The sequence below is a fragment of the Agelaius tricolor genome, unplaced genomic scaffold (assembly GCF_023055355.1).
Source record: "Agelaius tricolor isolate 1412-34295 unplaced genomic scaffold, bAgeTri1.0.p SCAF_43, whole genome shotgun sequence".
Classification (NCBI taxonomy): Eukaryota; Metazoa; Chordata; class Aves; order Passeriformes; family Icteridae; genus Agelaius; species Agelaius tricolor.
In genome coordinates, this window is record NW_027269303.1 from 1,926,240 (window position 1) to 1,952,415 (window position 26,176).

General features: G+C 52.5%; 2 protein-coding genes across 2 annotated transcripts in view; one reads left to right on the forward strand and one right to left on the reverse strand.

Moving 5' to 3' along the window:
* Positions 1 to 26,176, reverse strand: part of LOC139604076 (uncharacterized) — a 1,261,625-nt gene that overhangs the window by 410,209 nt on the left and 825,240 nt on the right.
* LOC139603981 (olfactory receptor 14A16-like) lies at positions 21,683 to 22,615 on the forward strand. Its single transcript, XM_071454980.1, has one exon. It carries the CDS (start codon positions 21,683 to 21,685, stop codon positions 22,613 to 22,615), a length of 933 nt encoding a protein of 310 aa, XP_071311081.1.

A 26,176-nucleotide genomic window follows, 5' to 3' on the forward strand; every position in this document is an offset into this window, starting at 1 on the left:
ACAGGGGGACAGGGACCCCCCGGCAGCGTCCCCGTGTCCCCCAGGGCCAGAGCCTGGGCCAGGGCTCCTTCACCCTGGTACCAACGAGGCCTTGAGAGCGCTGAAAAAATCCCCAGTAAGGGATCAGCAGAAACCAGATTTAATATTAAGCAACAGCAGCACAAAGTTCCTTGGCAAGAGTCACTCTGCTCCTGACTGGACACTTCAGGCACACCAAGGAAACAAAGCAACAACAAAACTCAACAAAATCCAGACAATCAAACCAGAAATGAACCAAGAACTGTCCCTGTGTGTGTGTGTGTGACACACGGAGAGTGAGGGCAAGGATAAAAGGAATACAGTCCAAAAGGTTAGCAGAGCTCAAACTTAACAGGACTGAACTTATACCTCAACCTTAACTGCTACCTTCAACTTGACAATTTAGCAAAAGAACAGCACTTAACAGTATTTAACCTAACTTACAACCTATGACTTAATGATTTAACAGTGGAATAACACGTAACAATATTTTACTTAGCCAATAACTTTTATTAAACATAACAGCTTAGAAAAGGAAAAACTCTTAGCAGCATTTAACTTAGCTTAGACCTCATGACTTAACCTCACTTACAGGTCTGACTGACTCAGCTGTCCAAGGCACTCAAACCCCTCAGAGAGCAGCATTTCTGCCACATTTCCCCAGCACAGGCACTCCTGTGTGCACACAGACACAGAGTCAGTGCAAGGCACCTGCGAGAAATTCCCCTGAGGGCAGGAAATGCTTCCTGTGGATCCTTTGGCATCTCCCCAGCGGGTGAAGGGTTGAGCCTGGAGGAGTGGGGGGATCGGCCCAGGGTCCATCGTTGTTGGGGATCCCCGAGTGCAGCAAACGGGAGAGTTCCCAGCTGGGAGAGGCCCCACTCAGAGGGAGTCGCTGGCCCAGGAGAGCTCCAAGGGCTCCTTTTGGAGTGCTGTTTGCAGGGCCCCAAGAGAGGGGCTTCAGTCCCAGCAATGGTTCATCCTGGCCACACTTGGCATCAGCAGCTTTTTTTGGCAGTGTGAGAACAGGGATGTTGTGCCACTGAGGGAACAAAACCAGTTCCCAGGGCTGCTCCTCCAGAAAGCAGGAGCTGGTTGGGCAGCAGCAGTGCCTGGAGCAGACAGTGTTTGTGATGAGCTGCAGAGGAGCTGAGCCCAGGGGCTGTTGGCCAAGGCCGAGCCCCAAGGAGCATTTCTCATCTGGCAGGGCGGCCTGAGAAGGGGAGGGGGGAATGCAGCAGCACAGGGCCCATGGAACCAAGGGACCATTGTGACACTGTGGGGCCCTGTGAGACCAAGGGACCATTGTGACACTGTGGGGCCCTGTGCGACCAAGGGACCATTGTGACACTGTGGGGCCTTGTGACACCAAGGCACCATTGTGACACTGTGGGGCCTCATGGAATCATGGAGAGCACTGTGACATTGCTGGGCGTTGTGGAACCAAGGGGACTGTACTGACACTGTGTGGCTCCAGGGAATGCAGGGATCATTGTGACACTGAGAGGCCGCATCAAACCAAGGGTCCATTGTGACACAACGGAGCCTCATGGAGCCAAAGGTCCATTGTGACATTGCAAGGCCTCATGGAACCATAGAGAGACCATTAAGACACTTCATAGCCTCACAGAACAACCAAGGGGCCATTGTGACACTGTGTGGGCACCATGGAACCATGGAGACCATTGTGACACTGAGGGGACTCATGGGATCATGGAGACCATTGTGACACTGTGAGGCCCCATGGAACAGGCAAAGCATTGTGACACTGTGGGGCCTCATGGAACCAGTGAGACCATTGTGACCCTGGGGGTCCCCACAGAACCAAGAGGACCATTGTGATGCTGTGGGGCCTGGTGAAACCAAGAGGCCTTTGTGACACTGCAGGGCTGAATGGAACCAAAGCTCCAGGGTGACACAGAGGGGCCTCCAGTCATCAGTGGTCCATTGTGACACTGTGGAGCCAAAGGAGACCATTGTGACACTGCAAACCCCCAGGGTCCAAAGGTCCATTGTGACATTGCAGGGCTCATGGAACAGAGGAGTCCCGTGACATTGTGGGGGCTGGGGAACCACGGAGACCATTGTGACACTGCAGGGCCTCATGGAATCATTGGCACCATTGTGACACTGCAGGGCCTTGTGGAATCGTTGGCACCATTGTGACATTTTGGGACCTCATTGAACCAAGGGTCCATTGTGACACTGCTGGACCCCATGGAATCAAAGCACCATTAGGACACTGAAGGGCCCAATGGATCCAAGGGGACCATGGTGATACTGCAGGGCCTCATGAAAGGGAACACAGAAAAGGTCTGGCTGGTTTGGCCTCCCATGGACTACTTGATTGGTCCAGCTGACCTTGGCATGTTGAGGGTTTCTTCTCATCTGCTGCTGGAACACTGGGGCTCCATGCTTTTGTTGCCATGGAAAAGAAATCTCCTTCTCCTCCAGGCACCCATGGCCAGAATTAGGATTTCACCTCCAAATTTCCTTATTTCCAGATTTTTCCCTTAGGAATAGGGGATTTTTCCAATAGGAATATTGCCAGGACAAGTCTGGCTGGCAATGGTTTCATAAGGGTCACCTCTCATTGGTCCCTGAAACACTGGGGATGGCTCTGTGCTTTCATTCCTATGGAAAAGAACTGTCCTGCTTCTGTGTGTGCCCATGGCCACAATTGGGTTTCCAACTCCAAAATTCCTTAAATGCAAGGACTGCTCCCAGACAAAATCTGCCATTCCTGACAAGTCTGGCTGGCCTTGGCCAAGTGAGGCTCTCACCTGCCTTCCAAACACTGGGGCTCTGTGCTATGGAAAAGAATTATCTTTCTCGCCCAGGTGCCCATGGCCAGAATTGGGATTTCACCTCCAACATTCCCTGTTCTGACAGCCTGGAGGAGATTGTTGGCTCAAAACATTTCATGTGTGGGGGAGGAAGGGGCAGGTCTAGCCTTGCCCTGCCCTGGAACCCCAGCCCTGCCCTGCCCTGGAACCCCAATCCCCCCAGAGCCTCTATCCCAGCCCAGCAGTGGCTGCCAGTCCCTGGCACAGCACAGGCAATGCTCCACAGCCACCTCTGCAGCCCCAGCCCAGCTCCTGAGGGACCAAATGAGCCCAAGCCCCACCTGGGGGAAGGGCCCAGGGAGACCAAGGGGTATTGAAGGCTGACCACAAGGCAAGCACACATCTTGACCCTACCTCCTCTTGGAATTTCCATCTGAACACTGCTGGAATCCAGGAGTTGGTAGCTGTGTGTCTGTGCTTCTCTGTATCTTTTTTGTCTTTTATCTCTTTCTGTGTCTTCTTCTGTTTCTGTGCTCCTGCAAATTGTGATTAACATTCCATTGAACAGGCTTAGAGTTTGTGAAGTTGAATGGGCCAAGTCAATGTTTTGAAAAGTGTTTTTTGTTGACTGAGTATCTGTCGTAGTTTGACATGGGAAGAATTTTAAAAAGTAATACAAAACTTCTTGTGGTACTGACAATCTGTTAAACCACTGAGATACTGAACACGCCTCTGTGAAACACAAATGTTAAAGATGAAAAACCCAGGAACCTCCTCTTTCTTTTCGAATCAACAAAGAAGAAGTGGGCCCTGGCCTTGGCCCCCATCTCAACCAAACCAAACCAAACCAAACCAAACCAAACCAAACCAAACCAAATCAAACCCAACCAAACCAAACCAAACCAAGCAACCCTGCCATGGGCGGAGCCCCTTCCCCCCTCCCCAGGCCGCCCCCTCCCCATCGGCCCCATTCTGACCAAACCAAACCCCAACAACTCCCAAACAGGAAAACAAAAGAGGCTACAAAACCCCAACCAGAACAAAGCCAGCCACAGCTATTAAAATCTTACCATCAAGTCCCCTCTCCCAACATGAAAACCCCCTACAACCCATACAAAATAAACCTACAACTAAAAACTTAAACATAAAAAAGCCAAAAACAAACCATAAAACCAATCCTAACCCAACCTACCACAACAAGTTACCAGCAGGTCAGGTGTTAACCCTTTCAATACTTCAATCCTCCCTCGGGTAAAAGAAAAAAACAAAATACGAACATATAAAAAACCCAAAATATAAGCATATAAAAAAATAACATAAAACCATCAAAATCAGTAAAGAAGAAATTAAATCCCCCCAAAAAAAGAAGAAAAATTACCTTAAAACTAAAATCCTCTTATAAACTACAAAGAGAAAACTCTTTTTCTTTATAACACATAAAACTATAACATATTCAAATTATTTTCAAACAAAAACCTGCATACTAAAATAAATAAATGTTAAAATAACTGTAATTTCATAAAAAGTTTAAATTGGGGGGGGGGGGGGAAAGTAATCCAGTATCCCCAAGAGAAGATCTCTTTTCCCAGAAATAAAAATAATTTTAAAAGTAAATAATACAAACTTATACCTTTAAATAACTCATCTTTAAAGCAATACCCCATAAGTTGACATGGCCCATCAACAAGCTGTGAAAAAGCTTCTGGCAATAAATACAACTTCACAAAAACAGAGTTCCCCAGACAACTGTTATCCATGACAGAATTAAGAACCACAAAACTCCTATTTTTTTCCACTTGTAAAAAAGTCTCCATACCCTTACAAAAAAAACTTCTCTCCCAAAGTAAACTAAAAAAAGACTATTCTAGAAGAAGTAAATGAACGAGAAATTTTAAGTTTACTTTATTTAGATTGTCAGTAAAAAGAAAAAGTTGTAGAGAAAAAAAATGTTCTAAAGATTTTTTTTTAATTCTTACCACCTTTCTCTTTTTAATTTATTTTATTAAACTTTTCCTTTATACTCTTTTAAAATTTTTGGCATACTTTAGCTTTCTTGAATCTAATCTCACAATAAAAAAAACATAATTAAGTGACTCTAAAACCCACAACATTCATCAATACATTAATTAAGAAATCTCAAAATTAGAAAAATCTTAACCAACCAAAACCACTACAATGTCATAATAAATCTTTTGCCAATGTTTTTCTGATTTTCTAATGTTGCCAGTAAAGACAGTTTTGTTGTTTTGAGCTCCTGAGAATCTCTTGTTGGTATTTCTCCAGGGAGTCACACTCAGAGTACAGAAACATTTGTAATTCCTTTTAAATGTCTCCTTGAGAGAATTCTTTCCGGGATGGGAGTCAGGGCCTGTCTGTGCTGCTTGGCCCAGCCCAGGCAGGGCTTTCCCAGCCACATTCCACACTCCATTGCCCAGCTGGAGCCGCTGGTGCCTCTGAGTTGTGCTGCCCCAGCCCCAGGGACGCTCTCCTTGTCTGCCCATTCCCCCACGGTCTCTGGGCAGGGATGGCCTCACTGGGGGCTGCTGACATCCTCAGCAACTTGGAGGCTGCTGCTGAATTTCACTGCTCCAGAGGCTTGTTCAGCCTTCAGCTCTTCAGTGCAGGAATTCAGTGTCCCAGGGCTCATGAACATTCAGAACACCTGAACAAGCCAAGCCTCTGGGAATCATTTGATTTTAATTTTCAAATCCTTTGTGGTTAAGTAGATCTCAGTTGTGTATTCAAACTGAATACATGATATTTAAAAAGAGAGCAAGAAAAGATTTTTTAGGTCCTGTTTAGTTTTGTTTTCCTGTTAATTCATTGATATGTGCAATCTCCAATTGACACTGAATCCAAGTACCTCCTCATGCAGTTTGAATGGATATGAAAATCAAGACCCTTCCTGGCTGACAATCAATCAGACTCTGTCCCTACCCCCAGCCCACCATTTCCCCCATCCAAGCCCTGCCACTCAGAGCAGCCTTGTGCAAATCTCAGCTCCCTCCAGCCCAGGCTGCACCTGCAGCTTTCAGCTCCTTGGCTCCAACTCCCACCTGCTTTCCTTGCAGAAGGAGCTGTCCGAGACACAGAGGGATGTTCATTTCTTGTCAGCCAGCAAAGCCAAGGGAAGGCACAGCTCCATCAAATGCAAAAGTCATTCTTCTCTCTGGCTCTGCCCTGCCCCTGATCCCCACAGCCTGTCCTGTTTCCTTCATCCCTCTTTCGCCAGGGACTCTCTGGGACAAGGGAGCTCTGCTCTGGGGATGGAGGGAGGTCCAAGTGCAGCCCTGGAGTGGGAACCACAACTCATCAGGTTTGTGTCCTTTGGGGGCCAGGAACTGGTGAGACTCAGAGGCACAGAAAGTTTCTCTTCATGGCCAACAGACCATGGTTGAACAGGACACAATTCAATAACACTCATGCTCTTCCCTGAGCTAAGTGCAATGTCCCAGCAGCATCTGATGAGTCCACCACCCACAAGGGATTTCCATACTAGAATTAATTTTAGACAAAACGTGGTTCTGTGATAGATATAAACACAATGAAGTTCTTGTATCAGGATGCTCATCTTGGAGTGGGGGCAAAACAGCTCCAACAACTCCTGATTTGCAAAGCTGTCAGTGGTGGATGGAGAAGGGAGGTCAGGCTGCTTTTGGTGCTGAGGAAATGCTGAAACCAGCCTCATTTCATCTCCTCCTGTCCTGGCTGATCTCCCCTCTTTCCCCTCCCACCCATTGGCTTTTGTCTCCCACCAGGCCCCCGGTGAAGAGCCTGGCTCTGTGTTCTCCATCCCCTCCTCGCTGGCACTGCCAGGCTGGGATGAGGAGCCCCTCAGCCTTCCCTGCTCTGGGCTGGACAAGCCCAGCTCCCTCAGCCTCTGCTCACAGCCCAGGGGCTCCAGCCCCACCTTGGAGGCCCTTCCCAGACCCTGCTCCAGCTGCCAGACATCTTTCCTGCCCTGGGCAATCCAAACCAGGCCACAGTGACCTAGTGTCATGATCCATCCTTACAAATGAGTTTTGTGATGGTTCGCGATGTCAGAGTGCAAAAGAACCGACATGGGACAAGGGGGTTTGCAGTGATAATCCAAACAAATGCACCTCTTTTGAAATAACCACAGCAAATATGTGTTGGGGAGGAAGTGAGGAAAAAAAGGAAAAAATAAGGGAAAAGAGGGAGGGAATGAATGGGTATAGAGATACCAAACGTAGAATGGCGAAGTCCTTCGATCTCCAGCCAATGGAGTTCACCAGGTCACGTCCGGGCAGATCTCAGAGGTGCAGTCCATCTGGACTCTAGTTATACTCTCTTTTGATGGGGGAAGGGGAATAGATCTTGAAACCGAATCAAAGGTAGTCTATTGTATCTTTGGGGGAAAGAATGGTATTTAGAGAAGGGTACACACAGTCCATGTTCTCAGCAGTGGGCGAGAGCCATTGTCTTTGTGCTCCAATGCTCACACCTGCAACATCCATCTTGCTTTGGTCAGCTTGCCTCCCCCACACACCTCCCCCAGGTTGGGGGTCTCAGTCCCGGTCCTTGGAAAGTGTGAGAGGGGCCCTTCTCACAGAGGGATTTCATGTCTCGGTTTTTCTCTGGTGAAGAGGCTTCTTACATCTCAGTTTGTCTGTCACGGTGATTGCAAAGGAGCGAGAGGGGTCTTCTTTGGAGGACCACCCAAAACTCGAGAGAAGTCCAGCCAGAGGTGGGGGAAGAATCCCAGAGCTATTGTTGCAAAAAGGGCAGAATGTCCTTCTCTTCTTTTCATGGAGCTCAGTGTAGCATACAGTAAACACACCTGTGAAACAATAGCTTAGCAATGCTCTCAGGCCTCAGGGCCCTTAGCATGGAACTTTCTCCTACAGGGCCAGAGATTTAAGACAGGGGATCTTTTCTTCAGTGGTCCCCAATGACAATCGTGAGGCAGATGAGGGAAATTTCGGACAGTCTCACACCCAGTTGCTCCAGTTGTGTCCTTAGTCCCCTTAGCATGGTTCCAGTACCTTCCAGTTGATCCCAGTTTCTCCCAATGTGCCACATTTTCCTCCCAACATGGGCTCAGTAGCTCCCAGTACCCCCCAGTCAGGATCCATTCTCACCTGCTGTAATCCCAGTGGCTCCCAGGATGATCCCAGTTGTACCCAGTCCCCTCCCCCCAGTGTGGTTCCAGTCACTCCCAGTATGACCCCAGTCATTCCCAGATCTTCCCAGTATGATTCCAGTCATGCCCAGAGTGACCCCTTGTCACTCCCAGTGTGGGCCCAGTTGCTCCCAGTCACCTCCAACATGGTTCCAGTCACAGCCAGCACCTTTCCAGTCACTCCCAGTCTGGTTCCAGTAGGATCCCAGTCATTCTCAGATACTCCTAATACTTTTCAAGTCACTCCCAGTATGATGCTAGCCAGTTCCAGTATGACCCCAGCATGGGCACAGCTGCTCCCATTATCATCCAGTGTGGTTCCAGTTGTTCCCGTTTACCCCAACTGTGGTTTCAATCACTCCCAGCGTATTCCAGTTACTCCCAGCAGGTTCCCAGTTAGTCCCAGTTGTCCTCAGTTGCTTCCAGCCTGATCCCAGTTGCTCACAGCCACTCCCATTCACTCTCAGTGCAGTCCCAGTTGCTCCAAGTATGACCCAGTATGATCCCAGTTGCCCCCAGCCTGGTTCCAGTTGCCCCCTGTTCCTCCCAGTGTGATACCAGTTGAAGCCTGTTGTCCCTTCTGTAGTCCCAGTCACTCCATAGATGATCCCAGTCCCTCCCAGCATGGTTCCAGTCATGCCCAGTTACCCCCAGTGTAGACTCAGTCTCTTCCACTCACTCCCAGTTGCCCCCAGCATGGGGTCCCAGTTCTCCCCAGCATGGTCCCTGCTGTTCCCAGTGTGTTCCCAGTCATCCCCAGTATGGTTACAGACACTCCCAGTACATCCCAGTTGCCCTCAGCATGTCCGTGGTCATTCCCAGACACTCCCAGTGGTCCCAGTAAGGTGCTTGTTATCCCAGGATGATCTCAGTCATGCCCAATATAACCCAGTTGCCTCCAGCACACACCCAGTCATTCCCAGTCCCTCCAGTTTGCTTGCAGCATGATCCCAGTTTCTCTCAGTTGCTCCCAGTAGCCCAAAGTGTGATCCCAGTTGTTCCCTTTCTACACCAATATGAGCCCAGTAACCTCCAGTATGATCCTTGTCACATGCCAGCACTCCCAGTATGGTCCCATTATAATCCCAGTAACTTCCAATCACTCCCAGTATGGTCCCAGTTGCCTCCAGCTAGATCAACCCAGTCAGTCCCAGTATGATGCCATTTGCTGCCAGCGTGCTCCCAGTTGCTCCCAGTCCCCCCCAGTGTGGGGGATGATGTGCATGGTGTGTTCCCAGTCACTCTCAGACACTCCCAGTATTAGTCCAGTCCCTCCCAGCATGATCCAGAGATGATCCCAGTGTGCTCCCAGTCACTGCCAGTATGAACCAGTTGTGCCCCACATGGTTCCAGTTGCTCCCTTTCAGCCTCACTTTTGTTCCAGTCACTCCCAGTCTCACCCAGTTCCTTCCAGCATATTCCAGGTCAGTCCCAGTTCCTTCCAGCCTGATCCCATTTGCTCCCAGCCACTCCCAGTCAGCCTCAGTGTAGCTGCACTCACTGCCAGTATGATCCCAGTCACCTCCAGCATGATCCCTGTTCATCCCAGTAGAAGCCCAGTTGCTTCCAATCATGCCCAGCATGCACCCAGTGACTCCCAGTTCCTTCCAGCATGATGCCAGTTGCTCACAGCTGCTCCTGGTCACCCTCTGAATGATCCCACTCACTCCCAGTATATCCCATTTGCCCCCAGCATGGTCTCAATTGCCCCCTGCAGCCTCCCACTCACTCCCAGTATGATCCCAGTACAGCCCAGTCCCTCCCAGACGCCACTCCTGGGATCCCCCACCCCTCTCTGCGTTCCCCCCTCATGGATCTCCCGAGAGGAGCCCCAAGGGCTGGCAGTGCCCAGCCAGGGTCCCCAGCAAGGCCCAGTTTGGATGGGCAGCCCCCAGTTTGCCCAATTTGCCTCTCCTTTGGCCCGGGCCGGGTTCCCCCCGCCCGCAGCGGCTGGGAGCAGCCGAGAGCCCCACGCTGCCCATCCCGACCTGTCCCGGCTCCATCCCCGCTCCTGCCGCGGGCTGCGAGGGCTGCGGGAACGGGGCACCGAGAGTGTGGCTGCTGCTGGGGGAGGAGGAGGAGGGAGGGAAGGGCAGGGATGAAGGAGGAGAGCCAGAAGGGATGGAAGTAGGGGAAGGAGGTGGGCTTAGGGAGGAGGAGGAGGAGGAGGGATGGAAGAGGAGGAGCAGGAGGAAGAGGAGGGACAAAGGAGGATTAGGGAAAGAAGAAGGAACCAAGAGGTCGAGCTCTCCCTGAATTCGCAGCCCCCACCTGTGGGATCATCACCCCCCCATCCCACAGGTGCCCTGGGCAGGGGAGCTCTGCCCAGATACCCTGGGGGGTCCCTGGGTTGGGTTTTTTGGGGGGGATGTTTGGACAACGAAGAACTGCAAAGCTGAGCAGGAAATGCCCCTTGGGGGGACACTGGGGGGTCCCTGGGTTGGGTATTTTTGGGGGGGATGTTTGGAGAATGAAGAACTCCAAAGCTGAGCAGGAAATGCCCCTTGGGGGGACATCGGAGGGTCCCGGTGGCGGCTGCCGGCAGAGGCAGCCTGGAGGAGCAGAGCCCTGTGTCCCCCAGGAGCCCAAAGTGGGGAGCCCAGAGAGGGGGGAGCGCCGCCATTGGGGGGACCCTCAAGAGCCTGGAGAGGGGCAGGGGGGACTCCTTGGAGCCCCTGCACCCCAAAGCAGAGAATAAAGGGAGAAGGGACACTGGGACCGCAAGACCCCCAGCATCCCTAAGTGGGGAGATGGAAAAGGGGAACTTTTTGGATTGCTGGGACTCCCAGCAGCCTGGAAAGGGCGGGGACTGGGTAGACAGGGGACCCCCAATACATCTGACCCCCAGCAGCTGGGACAGGGAGAACCCCGAACGCCAAATGGGAGAGACCAGAGACAGGGAACTGCTGGGAGGCATTTTCAGGGCTGAATCTTGGTGTTTGGGAGGTTTTTGTGCACCCCAGATGGTTGGTGACTTGTAGAGCTGGACTTGGGTGGGGGAACCCCCTAACCCAATGTGCTAATGCATTGAATTTTTCCTAAACCAGGATTTCCCATTCCCAAACCATGGCTGGATAGAGGAGAAGGCTGCAAGGAAGATGCTCCATGAGCCCCAGGCAGGTGAGGAGGAAGTCAGTGCCCCTTTCCCCCTCTCTCCTGCTCCATCTCCCAGCCCAGCACAGCCCCCGGCTGCAGGACAACCCTGCTGCCAACCCCGTCCTGCCGGGGATGCACTGGGGGGATCTCCTTCCCCTTCCCTCTGGCACGGAGGCAAATCCCATCCTCTCCTTGTCCTTCCTCCCCCAGGGAAGGAGCTGAGGATGGAGACCAGGGAGGACAAATCCCCACAGCAGAACCGCGTGGAAGAGGCCATTTTGAGTGGCTCCATAGCACAGGAATCCAATGGGGAGGAAAATCCCAGAGATCCCACAGGAAGAGGGGCTGCAAACCCAGCCCAGGGTGCTCTGAGGAGGAAAGACCCACTCTGAGCCAGGAAGGTGGACAGAGCTTCAGCCAGAGCTCAGAGCTGGTGTTCCATGAGCAGCTTCACAATGGGGAGAAGCCCCACAAGTGCTTGGAGTGTGGGAAGAGCTTCAGGCAGAGCAGCACCCTGATCAGCCACCAGATGATCCACACTGGGGAATGGCCCTACGAGTGTGGGGAGTGTGGGAAGGGCTTCAGCTGCAGCTCCCACCTCATCATCCACACTGGGAAAGGTCCTACAAGTGTCCCCAGTGTCAGAAGAGGTTTCAGACCAGCTCCAGTCTCCTCCTGCATGAGCGGATTCACACGGATCAGAGGCCCTTCCGCTGCCCCAACTGTGGGATGGGCTTCAAGCAAAACTCCAACCTCATCACCCACCAGCAGATCCACAGCGAGGAGAGGCCCTATGAGTGTCTGGAATGTGGGAAGAGCTTCAGCTGCAGCTCCAGCCTGATCCACCACCAGAGAATCCACATTGGGGAAAGGCCATACAAGTGTGGGGAATATGGGATGACCTTCAGTCAGAGGTCCCAGCTGATCATCCACCAAATGATCCACACGGGGGAGAGGCCCTATGAGTGTCCCGAGTGTCAGAAGAGGTTTCAGACCAGCTCCCATCTCCTCAAGCACCAGTGGATTCACACCGAGGAGAGGCCCTTCCGCTGCCCCGATTGTGGGAAGGGCTTCAAGCAAAACTCCAACCTTGTCACCCACCAGAGTGCCAAAGGCTCCCCAGGGATTGCAGAGAGCAGATCCTTGAGGCCAGGATTGCAGGGAGCCCAAGGCTCTGAGCAGGGAACTGCAATGCTGAGCAAGGCCTGGGCTGGTTGGGGGAAGCAGAAAGGCCAAGCCCTGAGCCCAGCCTGGGACAGCAGGGCCTGTCCCTCACGGGTGGCTCAGGGCTGTTTGTGGGGCAGTGGGATGTGAGGAACAGCAAGGACAAATGTCATAAACCTGTGTGACACTGCAGACCCTCATGGAACCAAGGGGCCAGTGGGACACTGTGGGAAGTTGTGGAACCAAGGGGATCATTGTGGCACTGTTGGGGCCATGGAACCAAGGGGCCAATATGACACTGTGGGGTTTCATGGAAACAAGAGGCCACTGTGAGCCTGCAGGGCTGGAACACCCCAGAACACTGAAATGCTGGGGGTAACCAAAGGTTCATTTCCTTGAGTTTGGTGCACAGGAGAAACACCAACCAGATATTCTCAACATGGACAGATGCAAAGGATATTCTTCTTTTTAGAAAGGGATCCACAAGGATCATCAAGTCCAGCTCTTAAGTGAATGGCCCACACAGGGATTGAACCCACAACCTCAGTGATACCAGCACCATGCTCTAACCAACAGAGCTAAGAGGTCAAAATGACACAAAATTTTACTGGTAAAATATAGACAATCAAGGAACTTTTGCAAAGGGTTTAATACAACATCCACTCCAACAGAAAATGCTTATCGTAGTATTAACTTCATAAATTTAGCCCATTTAACCTAAAAACCGTTAACCCTTAAGATGTTAAGTTACCCAAAAATGTGCCAGGTAAGTAGGATTAGGAGAAGAAATAAAGAACAGCAAGACAGAAGATCCGTAGAAAGACACGCACATAGGTACCAACAGCTCAGGTTCCAGCATCACCAACAGAAGAACCCCAGGAAAAGGCAGGATCCAGACCCTGGGCTGGCCTTGTGCTCCGGCTTTTAACCCCCTGGGCCTTCCTGGCCCCGCCCCTGGGGTGGGATTGCCAGTTGCTCATCCAATCAGAGTCACGGTAGGCACCAGTTGCTGGTGTGTTGATTGACAGCTGGGCCAATCAGAGCTGGGTTAGCACCACCCCTGCTGTGTGATTGACAGCTCTGCCAGGCCAGCGCTGGGGGTGGGGCTCTGTCCCACCACAAACCAAGGCCTGACCCGGCCCTGGCCCCACACGGGCATTCCGAGCATCCCAAGGTGTCTCGGGACATGGATCTCATCCAGCCTCTGACAGCGACCACGGTGACACTACGGAACCTCATGGAGCTGTGGCTCTGTTGTGACAATGCAGGTCCAAGGACACCACGGAACCTCACGGAATCAAGGAGACCGTTGTGCAACTCAGGGGCCCTATGGAAGCAAGGGTCAATGATCAAACATTGGGGCCCATAGAAACAAGGAACCATTGTGACACAGCGGGGCCACATGGAGCCACGGGAACCCTGTGACTCTGTTGGGTCTCATGAAACCAAGAAGCCATTGTGACATTGCCAGAGCTCATGGAATCAAGGAGACCATTGTGACAGTGTTAGGACCCATGAAGTCAATGGAACATGGAACAGGTCTGCCTGGTTTGGACTCCTGGGGGCTGTCTGACAGGTCCCACTGAATTAGACATGCCAAGGGCCACTCCCATCTGACCATGAAGCACTGGGGCTCCGTGCTTTTATTCCTATGGAAAAGAACTGTCTTTCTTGTCTAAGCTCACATGGCTGAAATTAGGATTCCACCTCTAAAATTCCGTATATTCAAGGGTTACTCTCCAAAACAATCTACCAATACAGTCAAGTCTGGCCAGCCTTGGCCTCTGGTGACTGCCTCTCATCTGATCTTGAACCACTGGGGCTCACTTGTTTCCTTCCTATGGAGACCATTGTGACACTGCATGGCGTTGTGGAGCCAAAGGGCCATGGTGACACTGGTGGAACTTGTGGAACCAAGGGGATCATTGTGACACTGTGAGTACCATGGTTCCAAGGGGCCACTGTGACACTGTGGAGTCTTGAGGAACCGTGGAGACCATTGGGAAGCTTTGGGGTCTTCTGAAATGCAGAGGACATTGTGACCCTGCAGGGTACCATGGATCCAAGGGGCCACTGTGACACTGTGGGGCCTCGTGGAACCAAGGACATCACTGTGGCTCTGCTGGGCCGCATGGTCCCAAGGGGCCAGTGTGAAGCAGCAGGGCTTTGTGGAACCCAGAGGCCATTGCTGCATTTCAGGGCCTCGTGGAGCCAAAGGGCCACTGTGATCCTGCAGGGCACCGTGGATCCATGGAGAGCATTGCGGCATTGCAAGGCCCCATGGAATCATGGAGACCCTTGTGACACTGTGGGCCTCATGGAAGGAAGAGGCCATTGTGACACTATGGGAACTTGTGGAACCAAGGGAATCATTGTTGCACTACTGGGCCCCAATGGAACCAAGGGGCCATTGGACACAGCCAGGCTTCATGGAACCAATAGAGCATCATGACACTGTGGGGCCTTGTGGAAGCATGGAGACCATTAGGATCCTTAAGGACTTGTGTAATCAAGGGGCCATTATGACACCTGAGGGCCTCATGGAAGCCAGAGAACCATTGTGACACTGCAGGGCCCTCTGGAACCAAGGGAACATGAAATAGGTGTGGCTGCCTTGGCCTCCCAGGGGTCACCTGACAGGTCTGGCTGACCTTGGAATGTGGAAGGCCACTCCCATCTGCCCCTGAAACACTGGGGCTCTGGGCTTTCCTTTGTATGGAAAAGAACTGTCCATCTTTTCCAGGCATCCATGGCCAAAATTTGGATTCCAGCTCCAAATTTCTGTGTATCCAAGGATTGCTCCCAGACAAAAGCTGCCAGGACAGACAGGTCTGGCTGGTCTTTAACTCCTGAGTGCCAGAACTCACCTGTTTTCCAAACACTGGAAAGGGCTGTCTGCTTTTCTTGTATGGAAAAAATCATCCTTCTCCAGGCACAAATGTCTGAAATTAGGATTCCACATTCATAATTTCAAATATCCAAGGGTTGCTCCAAGCAAATCTGCCAGGACAGACAGATCAGGCTTGCCTTGGCCTCTGGTGGCTGCTGTTCATCAGCTCCTGAAACATGGGGGCTCCGTGGTTTCCTTCCTATGGAGACCAATGTGACATTGGGAGCCTTGTGAAATGAAGGGGCCATTGTGACACTGCAGAGCACCATGGATCCAAGGGACCATTGTGACACTGTGGGGCCTCGTGGAACCAAGGACATCCCTGTGGTTCTGCTGGGCCGGATGGTCCCAAGGGACCAGAGCAAAGCAGCGGTGTGGGAGTTAGCCCAGCTGTAACTCAGAGCCAGCCAGATTTTACTCCGAAAGAATTGGGCGTGAGTTTCAAGCCCTGGGAATCATTTGTTTAACTTAGGGTGAGCTTGAAAGTTCTCCAAAAAGCCTTTAGTGTTGTTATGCTAACTTGTCCAAGTTCTCCTCCCCTATTGGTTACTTGTTTCCCCTATAGGGTTATTGTTCTAGAGTGTTCTACCCTCAAGTGTACATGTCGTTGCTCCCCTTTGTCTTGGGTCTTTGGATCCTGCCCCTCATACTGTGCTCGCCTTCTCCATGTTTATTGTTTTTCACCTGTTATTAAAGTTCCTTTTAAACAACTCCATCGAACCCGCTCCTTTTCATTTTCCCCACCCTCGCCCTGAAGTCAGGGAACCAGAGAGGTTTGTCACAGCCACCCTCATTGTGACCTTTGGCGCCCAAACAGGGACCATGACACTCAGGGCTCCCTGTGTCAGTCACGTCAGCTGGGGTTGGCTGATGGATAGGCCAGCGCTCCCTGGGATTTTGGATTGTGTTGGGCCCAGCGGATTCATCGTTGCTTCGAGGGACCTTGCCCAGGATCAGCAGGGACAATGACGGTTTCACCTGCATAGGATTGCAGGTGGGTTTGGGGAAATGCAAGACATTTATTGCCCATTTTGCCACTGTGTTTTTACACTATGCACCCATGTCCAATAATTGATTTTGGGTGTTCCAGTGGCTCTTCCCCATAAGGCAGAGAAAGAGAAAAATGGGCAGCCAGATGTCCAAAGTAGAAAGGAGCATACATGGATGCTTCAATTCTAACTGATCATGACACAATATTTTCAAAGTATGAATTAAAATCAATCATGAGGTGGATCATTAAAAATTTTCCAGACACCTCTGCTGATGAAATCCATACCACTGAATTTTGGGACTCTGTTGGAGTTAAAAGGGACCCCATTGCACCCTGCATGCTCCCCATCTTCCACACCATCCTTGAGACCCTTTACCAGCAAGCAGTGTGCTGAAAACTCAATCCGTTGGTCACTCCTAACTTGGGACCTCCCCTCAAACCTGCCTTTCTCAGACCTTCCATGATGGTCCAAGATGGCAATGGCCATGCTGTCTTGGAGCATCATGCCCTGGAGACTCAAGACGGAAGGAGCCTGAATGTGGCTCGGGAGCCCGACCATCCTCCCTCCATCTTGGCTCCTCCATTTCCTGCTACCACAGCCTTCTCTTCCGCCCTGAATGAACCTCCAGACTCCACCCCCACAACTGCAGGTCACGCCCCCACTGTCAATCATTCCACCTTCACCCTGGGCCATGCCTCCAAAACTCCACCCCAGGAGTCCGCCATCCTCAATCAAGGCCCTTCATCCCCAACACCTGACAAAATGGCAGCGCCCTCTGCCTCACCCTCCAGCAACAATATAACCCCATGGTCAAAGATACTAAGCCCAACTGTCACACTATTTCTAATCCAAATGTTTTTGCTCCAAGTTATTCTTCCTCCCCAGAAGACAGTTTGGATTCCCCAGAGCCACCTCGCCACTCAACCCCAGAAGATCCCTAGGAAAGAAGCAATTAAGGAAGGAGATTGGCAAATAGTCTCGAAACTCCTCGTTGCCCCAGTATGTTATGAAAGAAGGGGCCAGAATCCCAGCTGTCAGCCAGTGGTTTACAGGGAAATCAAGGAGCTGTGTAGGGCAGCTAAAGACCATAGGAAGGACTTACCTTGTTTTAATGGCCTAATGAGGGCCATGTTTACAGCACATGCTTTAACCCCCTATAATTTAAAATATATTATGACCATGCTGTTGTCACCTACAGAATACACCCTGTGGGAAGGGGGATGGAAGTGTTTACTAAATCAATTAATAGCAGACTATGCTAATAACGAGGCAAGGGTGGAATTGACAATCAGCCATCTAGCTGGAGAAGGACAACACAGCCTACCAGATGATCAAGCAGCAGGTATCCCCAGAGAAGTATTGGATGATATCAAAGAGATGGCTTTGAAAGCTTTATCCAGGTATTGGATGGTAGCACCCCCAGTTTGGACTACCTTGGGTGGCTGCAGCTAAAGCTTTAGGGCAATCAGACCATCCTGGGTGCCTGTTAAGTAAGCAAACCAATGCTGCCTCCCTCACATTGAGTGGCTGCTCTCAGACACAGAGACCATGAGACACGCCACCTTGCAGAACAGCGATAGAGTTTTTACTCTGGGCACATGGGCATGGCTGTGTAGACTCTGAGGGCATGTGCTGCATGAACCTCTCCAGCCACAGCCAGTCAATCCACAAGAGCATTCAGGTACTGAAGGAAGGGTTCAAGAAGCTTCAAGTGGAAAACAAAGACTGGGTCAATAAACTCTTCCAATCTAAGGGACTAAAGGGTTGGATGATATCTAGCTAAAAGAGGACTATTAATTCTCTTAGTGTTTGTTGTTGTATTGTTAATTGTCCCATGTTTGTTTGGATGCTTTTAGAAAGTCTTACAAAATTCTTTCAGTTCCATCTTTGTTGTAAAACAGAAAGGGGGAAGATACCCAACACAGGCTCCTCATGTACTCCTTGGAGGAGAGAACTGGAGGCCAGGATGGCACAAAAACCTCTCAGAGACACAGTGTGGGAAGGAAAATCCTTAGAAGTATTTAAAGTATTCTTAAATCCATAAAGTACCTTAAAAACCTTGAGTATCTCAAGGCATTAATGAGCCCCACTGAGTGTCAGTACAAAGCTCTCCAGGGACTCGTTAAAGCAGATAATTGGGGCCATGATTGCACAAACCTCTCACAGAGTCTGTATCAAAAGGGAAACCCCAAGTACCTCCAAATAACTGAAGTACCCTGAAGTATTAATGAGCCCCACTGAGTGTTGTTACTGACAAAGCCTCTCCAGGGACTAATTATGGCAGATAATTGGAGGCCATGATTGCAGAGACCTCTCAGAGACTCCAAGGCAAAAGCCAAAGCCAAAGTCCTTTGAAAAACCTGCAGTCCCTGCAGGGAGCATGAAGGAGCCCCCAGGGCCATTGCTGAGCAAGGCTCCCCAGGGACTCCTTGCAGCAGATCCTTGAGGCCACTGGGATGTGGGCTAGGGGGGGATGCTGAGGGCAGCACAAGGGGCTGACAGTGCCCAGCCTGGCTGGGGCTGTGCCAGGAGGCCCCAGGGCCTCAGCACAAGGTGTCTCCTCCCAGCCCTTGCTGGCACAGACCCTGCTGTGCCCCAGGGCACCAAGACTTGGCTTCTCTTTGTCCCCACCTGTCAGCACTGCCTGCAGTTCCCTGCTCTGCCTGGGGCCTGGGGACACTTGCTCAGTCCTGTCCCTCTCTGGGACCCATTAAAAGTCCAAGAAACTTTGGAGTTGGATTCTGCCTTGGAGTTCCCGAGAGGTTTCTTCATCTCCCTCTCAGGGACTGATGTTCAGGGCCTGAGCACAAAGCCCCAGAGGCTGATTAAAGTCCTGGTGCTGTGTCTGTGCTGCTGAGCTGGGCTGGGCTCCTGGCACAGAGGCAGCTCCTGGTCACCAAGAAGAGCTTCAAAAGCACATTTCTCTTGATGAGCAGCTCTTGTGCCAGCCCAGCAGGGCTGGGGCACTGCCTGCAGCCAGCGCGGGCACAGCCCAGAGGCACAGAGAGCTTCAATCAGTCAGGGCTGGGAAGGGGCTGAGAAGTGCCTGGGGCACAATCACTGCCAGCCCTTGGCACAGGAACCTCTGGCTGCAGGACAGTGCAGCTGCAGCTCCTGGAGCCATCTCCTCAAGCTGGAACATGCCAATGCCTGCAGAGCCTGTGAGTACATTCTCTGCTTGTCTCTTGTGCAGAGCAGCCAGGGGTGCCCAGGGCTGTCCTGCAGAGCAGGGTCCTGCAGCCCAGGGCGCTGTGCTGGGGCAGGGACTCTGCTGCCTGCCAGGGACAGCTCTCAGCCAGCCCTGGCAGCTGCTCCCAGCACTGGGGGACAAGATCTGGGGGGAAGGAGCCACCCTGAGCAGGGCAGGGGCTGCTGCTGAGAGGGGCTGGGTGGGGCAGGGCTGCTCCCAGCTCCAGACCAGCCTGGGCACAGCTCCACAGGGCACTTCCCAAAGAAGGTAAGCCTGGGATTGCTGGAAAGATCAGGAGCTTTCCTGAGAGTGTTTTCAATTTCATTCTTGTAGAAGGATGGGAAAGTTGGGGTGATGAAAAAAAGATTTTTGCATTTTACACATTTTTCATATATTCATAGCTCTGTAACTTACTATTATATAGTTATAAATCTACAATCCTTACCTAACACTACTAAATTCCTAATTAACTAAAATAAACTAATATTACATACTTATATAATTATAATAATTAACTCTAGTACGTTTCCTAAACTTTCTGTTATATTTTAGAACAATAAGCTCACTGTCTAAATACCTTCCTGAAATACTGTCTTATTATCAGGAAGAGAACCTACAAAAACATTTTTTTAATTGACCAGAATGTGAGCAGTCATAACAAAAATTTTTGGCAAAGAAGCCTTTGGACCTATTCCAACAGGTTGAGCAGGGGGTTTGTAACCAGGGACACTGAAACTCCTATTGGATATTCCTGTTAAATATCCTAATAATCAACCTTAATAAATTGCTGAAATCAGGGGTCGGGTTTTCCCATCCCCACTGGGACACCTGGAAGCTTCCAAGTAATGTCTGGTTTTTACATTACTGTTCTAACACTGTTGCAAGGGTTTTTTTGTTTTCTTTTTTGATTATAGACAACAAGGGGATGAGAGGAGCAGAACAGGAATTGTAATCAGATACTCACAGAACATTCTGAGTTGAAAGGGACACACAGGGTCACCAAAGGAATGTTTGAGCATTTACAGAGAGGTCAGAACTGTAAGTTTGGGTGGTCAGTGTCTCTGCTGGGAGCCTCCCAAAGGGCCCTCAGCCACTCCTCAGCCCTGCACAGCAGCAGCATCACCTTTGCAGGGCCCAGCAGGGCTCTCCTGAGCTGCCCTTGCCCAGCTGCACACAGAGCCTGCCCCAGCCAGGGCCCTGCACACAGGCAGGTTTCTGTAGGGCCCCTGCCAGGGCACACAGGCTGGCATGGGCTCTGTGAGTGCTGGCAGGGACAAGGCTCCTCTCAGGAGGGAATGTCCAGGCCCAGGGAGATGCTCAGGGAAGGAGAGGGGGCTGGAGAGAGCAGGGCTGGGGCAGGAGGGCACTGTTGGTGTGTGGGAGGTGCCGGGCACAGCTGGGCACGGGAACACTGTCCTGAGTGCCCGGCTGTCTCTGCCCTGCCCTCTCAGGCACAGCACCACAACATCTGCTCTTGCTTCTGCCCTGCCCTGACATTGGCACTGTTATCTGCTGCTCTCAGGGAGGCTCTGGCATCTGCAGCAGCTGAGCCAGGCACTGCCCTTGGCATTCCTGCCAGGCAGGGCTGTCCATGGCAATGGGGTGTCCAAGCTTCCCTGGCACCTGTGGGGCTGTGGGCAAAGCAGTCCATGGCAAAGGGGAATGAGCTGAGCCCCTCCCTGAGATCCCATCATGGGCACAGCCAGGGATCTCCTTGCTGTGCCCTGCCAGGCTCTGAGCTGCCCTCCTGGGTACAGACCTGTGCCTGGATCTCTTGGAGTTCCAGCCTGTTGGAGCATCCCAGGGTGACCCAGGAATGTGATTGTGCTCTGATTGCAGCCCAAGGTGCAAAGCCAGGGCAGCTGGGAACAAGCCCGTCCAGCCCCTCACCTTCCCTCAGCCACGGGGAATCCTTTGCCTCTCCCATCTCTCAGTGGCAAACTCTGAGTGCAGCAGAAATGCTGGGGATTTGTGACCTCAGAGAGCCAGGAATGATGTGTGAGTAGGAAAAAAATTCCTTAAACCAGCTCCTGACATCCATGTCCTATAGGACTGTGAGTGCAGATGCTACCAAGACTTTCTGCATTAGGAGTGATTCTCCTGACAAATCTTGAATATCCAGCCTTGTCCCTCTGCCAAATGGCCACAAACCCAGGACAGCAGGGCAGGGATGGCTCCTCGAGAGCCCCCACGCACAGGCCTGGCTGCTCCTGGCACACTCAGCCAGCACAACTGGAGCTCAGGCAGGGACCTGGGTGAAGGTTTTCCCAGAGCAGGAACAAGGCTGGGTGAGTCCCAGCGGGGCAGTCTGCAGGGAATGGCCCAGGTTTGGCTCCAAGCAGCCTCTGCTGACTTGTCACTGTCCTTTCTCCATGAACAGGTGCCCATGTGCAGCCCCAGCAAATGTCCAACAGCAGCTCCATCAGGCACTTCCTGCTGCTGGCATTGGCAGACACGCGGCAGCTGCAGCTCCTGCACTTCTGCCTCTTGCTGGGCATCTCCCTGGCTGCCCTCCTGGGCAACGGCCTCATCATCAGCACCGTAGCCTGCGGCCACCACCTGCACACGCCCATGTTCTTCTTCCTGCTCAACCTGGCCCTCAGCGACCTGGGCTCCATCTGCACCACTGTCCCCAAAGCCATGCACAATTCCCTCTGGGACACCAGCAACATCTCCTACACTGGATGTGCTGCTCAAGTCTTTCTGATTTTCTTCTTCCTTGGAGCAGAGTATTTCCTCCTGACCGTGATGTGCTACGACCGCTACGTGTCCATCTGCAAACCCCTGCACTACGGGACCCTCCTGGGCAGCAGAGCTTGTGCCCACATGGCAGCAGCTGCCTGGGCCAGTGCCTTTCTCAATGCTCTCATGCACACAGCCAATACATTTTCCTTGCCCCTTTGCAAGGGCAATGCCCTGGGCCAGTTCTTCTGTGAAGTACCCCAGATCCTCAAGCTCTCCTGTGCAAACTCCTATCTCAGGGAACTTGGGCTTCTTGCTGTTACTGTCTGTTTAGATTGTGGCTGTTTTGTGTTCATTGTTTTCTCCTATGTGCAGATCTTCAGGGCTGTGCTGAGGATCCCCTCTGAGCAGGGACGGCACAAGGCCTTTTCCACCTGCCTCCCTCACCTGGCTGTGGTCTCTCTGTTCCTAAGCACGGGTATATTTTACTACCTGAAGTCCCCCTCCATGTCCTCCCCATCCCTGGATCTGTCCCTGTCAGTTCTGTACTCGGTGGTGCCTCCAGCCCTGAACCCCCTCATCTACAGCCTGAGGAACCAGGAGCTCAAGGCTGCTGTGTGGAGACTGATGACTGGATGCTTTCAGAAACATTAAACTGCTGGAATTTTCTGCAAATCACTTGCAATAAAAGTCAACTTTGATACTTGCTGGTTTCATTTTGGAGGTTCTTCTTCTTTGTTTTACTTTTTTCATATTGTCCACAAAGAAATGTCATTGTTTTTGCCATTTCTCATTTTGTTTCTCTCCACCTTCCCTGTGGCCACACACTGTGTAAATGAGGGGCTGCGCTCTCGGTGGTTTTAAAGGAACTAAAGGATCTCCCAGCAGAGTTTTCTGCAGAGATGCCCTTGTGTTGCCTTCTCTGGAGCTGCAGCAGCAATGTCTGTGTGCAGAGCTGGGGCAGATCAGTGCTGGCCCAGCAGCTGTGCCCAGCAGCAGCAGCAGCAGCAGCACTTGGTGTTGCCAGTGCTGCTGCCGTGGCCCTGCCCCGCTGCCCTGGTGGCCCTGGTGTTGCTGCAGGGCCTGAGTGCTCTCGGGGCCGGGCACAGCCCTGGGGGTGGCAGTGCCGGGGCTGCAGCAGGGACAGGCCATGGGCACTGCTGGGGCAGCGCTGACGCCTCAGGCCAGGCCCTGGGGGCTGCAGGCTCCTTGCCCAGGCTCTCTCAAGGACACGGCCAGGCCAATGCTCAGCACAGAAACCCCCGTCAGCAGCCCCAGGCTGGCCGTGGGCAGGCTGGGGGCAAACAGCATGGCTGGGGCTCTGCAAGGGCCCTGGGCCAGATGGGAAGGAGCAGCAGAGCAGGGGCTGATCCATGCCCAGTGCACTGCACAGCCCAGGGCAGCGTCCCAGAGCGTCCTCATGCAGCTGCCAACAACATCCCCCCTCTGCAGCCCTGGCCTCTCCCCCAGCTCACACAGGTGCCCCATCCTTGCAGGCACAGACACGGCAGCACTGCCTCAGCAGCCCCTGTTTGCATTGCACACAGCAGGGCCAGCACCCCCATGCTGTTGCTGTGGGGACATGAACCTGAGGGAGCACAAATGCCATCAGCCCCTGGGGCCAGCAAGGGCTGGGGGACACCAGGGAAACCACTCAGCTTTGTCCTGACCTCTGCACTCAGCCAGAAAGTTTGTTCCCATCAGCTGGGAGTTTCCTGTGCCACTGCAGACGCTGCTGCTCAGAGCCAGGGCTGCTTGGCAGCCACCCCCAAACTGCCCTCAGCATTTCCTTGGCTTCTCCTTTGCTTTCTTTACTATTCCTGCTACAAATTTCTTTCAATTGCCCACTCCATGGGGCCTAGAACTGGACAGCCCTCGAGGTGCTCCCCAATTAGTACCCAGCACAGGGGAAGAATCACTGCCCTGGTCCTGCTGGCCACATCATTTCTTGAACCATAGGATTGCCAGGCATTGGATTAGGGAAATGGTGGGCAGAGGGTGAGGGTAAAGTGTTATTCACTGTCAGCCATACGGGGACTTGATTTTCTTATCTATTCAGACTGTATTAAAAGGTGCTGGAGATCTGTACCAGTTAGACATTGCTGATATAAATTTATATTCAGGAAATGAAAACTTAACAGGAGAAAACAGTTCTCTGCATTTTTTTCAATACAGTATATTCATTTTGAATACATTTGTGAAATGTGTCTAATAAACCAAAGGAATTAAAAACTTTAATTATTCCCAGGGGCTTTTCTTTTTCAGGTGTTTTGCATAAATATTTGTGAGCTTTTGTCACTGAATTCTTGAACTGAAGAGCTCAAGAAAGAAGAGTCCTCTGGAACAGTAAAATTCATCAGCAACCTCCAAGTGGCTGAGGATCCATGCCCATGAGAGCAGCAATGAACAGAAATGGGCACAGCTTTGTGGCTGACCCAGCTTTGGCATGGGCCCTGAGCCTGGAGCAGGAGCAGCTCTTGAGGGCCCCAAGGCCGGGGCTCTGGTGCTGCCCTGGGCAGATGGGATGGCAGCAGGGGCTGCAGAGCTCTCAGCACCTCAGGCCGAGGGGAGCAGGGCAGCCAGGGAGCCTCCTTTGGCCTTGGCCCAGCACCTTCCCCCATGGCTGGGGCTGAGTCCTGTGGCAGCTGCAGCTGCTGCTGTGGCCTTGGCAGGGGCTGAGGCCGTGGGGCCAGTGGCCAGAGCAGCCTGGCCTGAGCAGAGCTGTGGGGCCAGAGCCGGCTGGGCTGGGCTGGGCTCAGAGAGGCCCTTGGTGCTGCCCAGAGCTCAGGGCAGCTGGCAGAGCTTGCAGGGAGCTGGGCTGGGCTCCGAGAGCCTGGCCCAGAAACCATCAGTGTCCATCTCAGCCTGGCTGAGCGTGCAGGGGCAGGACTCAGGCCAGGCCTTGTGGGGCAGGGCCAGCGCCTGTGCAAGGCATTGCAAACAGGCAAGTGGCCCAGAGAGGAGGCTGCTCTGTGCCCTTGGTGGCACGGACAGAGCAGGGAGGGGGCCCAGGACATTTGTCAGCGCCAGCCTCTGTGCCCATGCGTTGGCAGCCCTGGCTGCTGAGCCCAGCTTTGGCCTGGGCTGAGTTTGGCTGTGGCCCAGCTCCATCCTCCTGCGGGGCTCAGGGCCTGTTCCCGGCCATGGCCAGCCCTGGCTGCCTCTCTGCTGGCCCAGAGGCCGGCAGAGCCCGGGGCAGGGCTGTCTGTGCAGCCCCACAGGTGCCACGGGCTCTGCAGGAGCTGGCAGAGGCTGCCCAGCAGGGAGGCCATGGGGCACAGAGCCCCAAGGCTGCTGTGGGCACCACGGCACAGGGGCCGTTCCCAGCCGCAATGCTCCTGGCCTGGGCTGGGCCTGCACAGGGGCTGGGCCACCATGGCTGGGCCAGCACAGGGCCACAAAGGGGCCACGCAGCCGCTGCCGGGGCTGACAGCAAGGCCAGGCACACACAAGCAATTGCTGAGCATGGCCTGCGCTGGCCAGGCCTGACTGTGCCAAAGGCAGAGCTCAGCTGCCCTTGGGGGCTGCAGCAACACTCCAGAGCCCAAAGAGCCTCCATGGCTGGGCTGGAGACCAAGGCTGCAGCAGGGAAATGCAGAGCTGCTGTGGGATGGGGAGGGCATTGAATTCCAGCACACACCTCAGCTCTCTGATGATCCCAGCACCATGCTGGGCCCTGTTTCAGACTGGAGCAGAGCAGATGTTGATGGGACAGGAGCCCTGTGGGGCTGTCAGGGACCTGCAGCTTGCAAGGTGCTCTGCTCTCCCTCAGGTGCTCTGGGAGAGATCCAATCCCAGCTCAGCCCCTCAGGGCACAAGTGGCACTGCTTGTTCATGGGCACACAACTGATGTCAGCCTGGAAAGGGGCACAGGTGTCAATGCCTGTTTGTTTCCTAATATACAAGAAAATTGTTATTATGTAGGTAATCTGAGTTCTTTTGAGAAATGCAATGTTTTCCCATCAGGAACAGGAATTTTCTGGATCTACTGGATTGTTCTACTAATGGCAGGAGAAGAAATGCTGATGATTCCATCTACTTGTGTCACCAATATTCAGTCTATTATTTAATCTCCTTTTTTCATCAGGTGTTTTTAGCTCTCCTGATGAAATGGCCATGTCTAAGTGGCCATCTCTTCACTAGACTGGCGGGATCTATGTCCTTTCCATTGCTCCCAGATTTCGTCCTCCAGATGCTCTCTGGTCATTCAAGTGC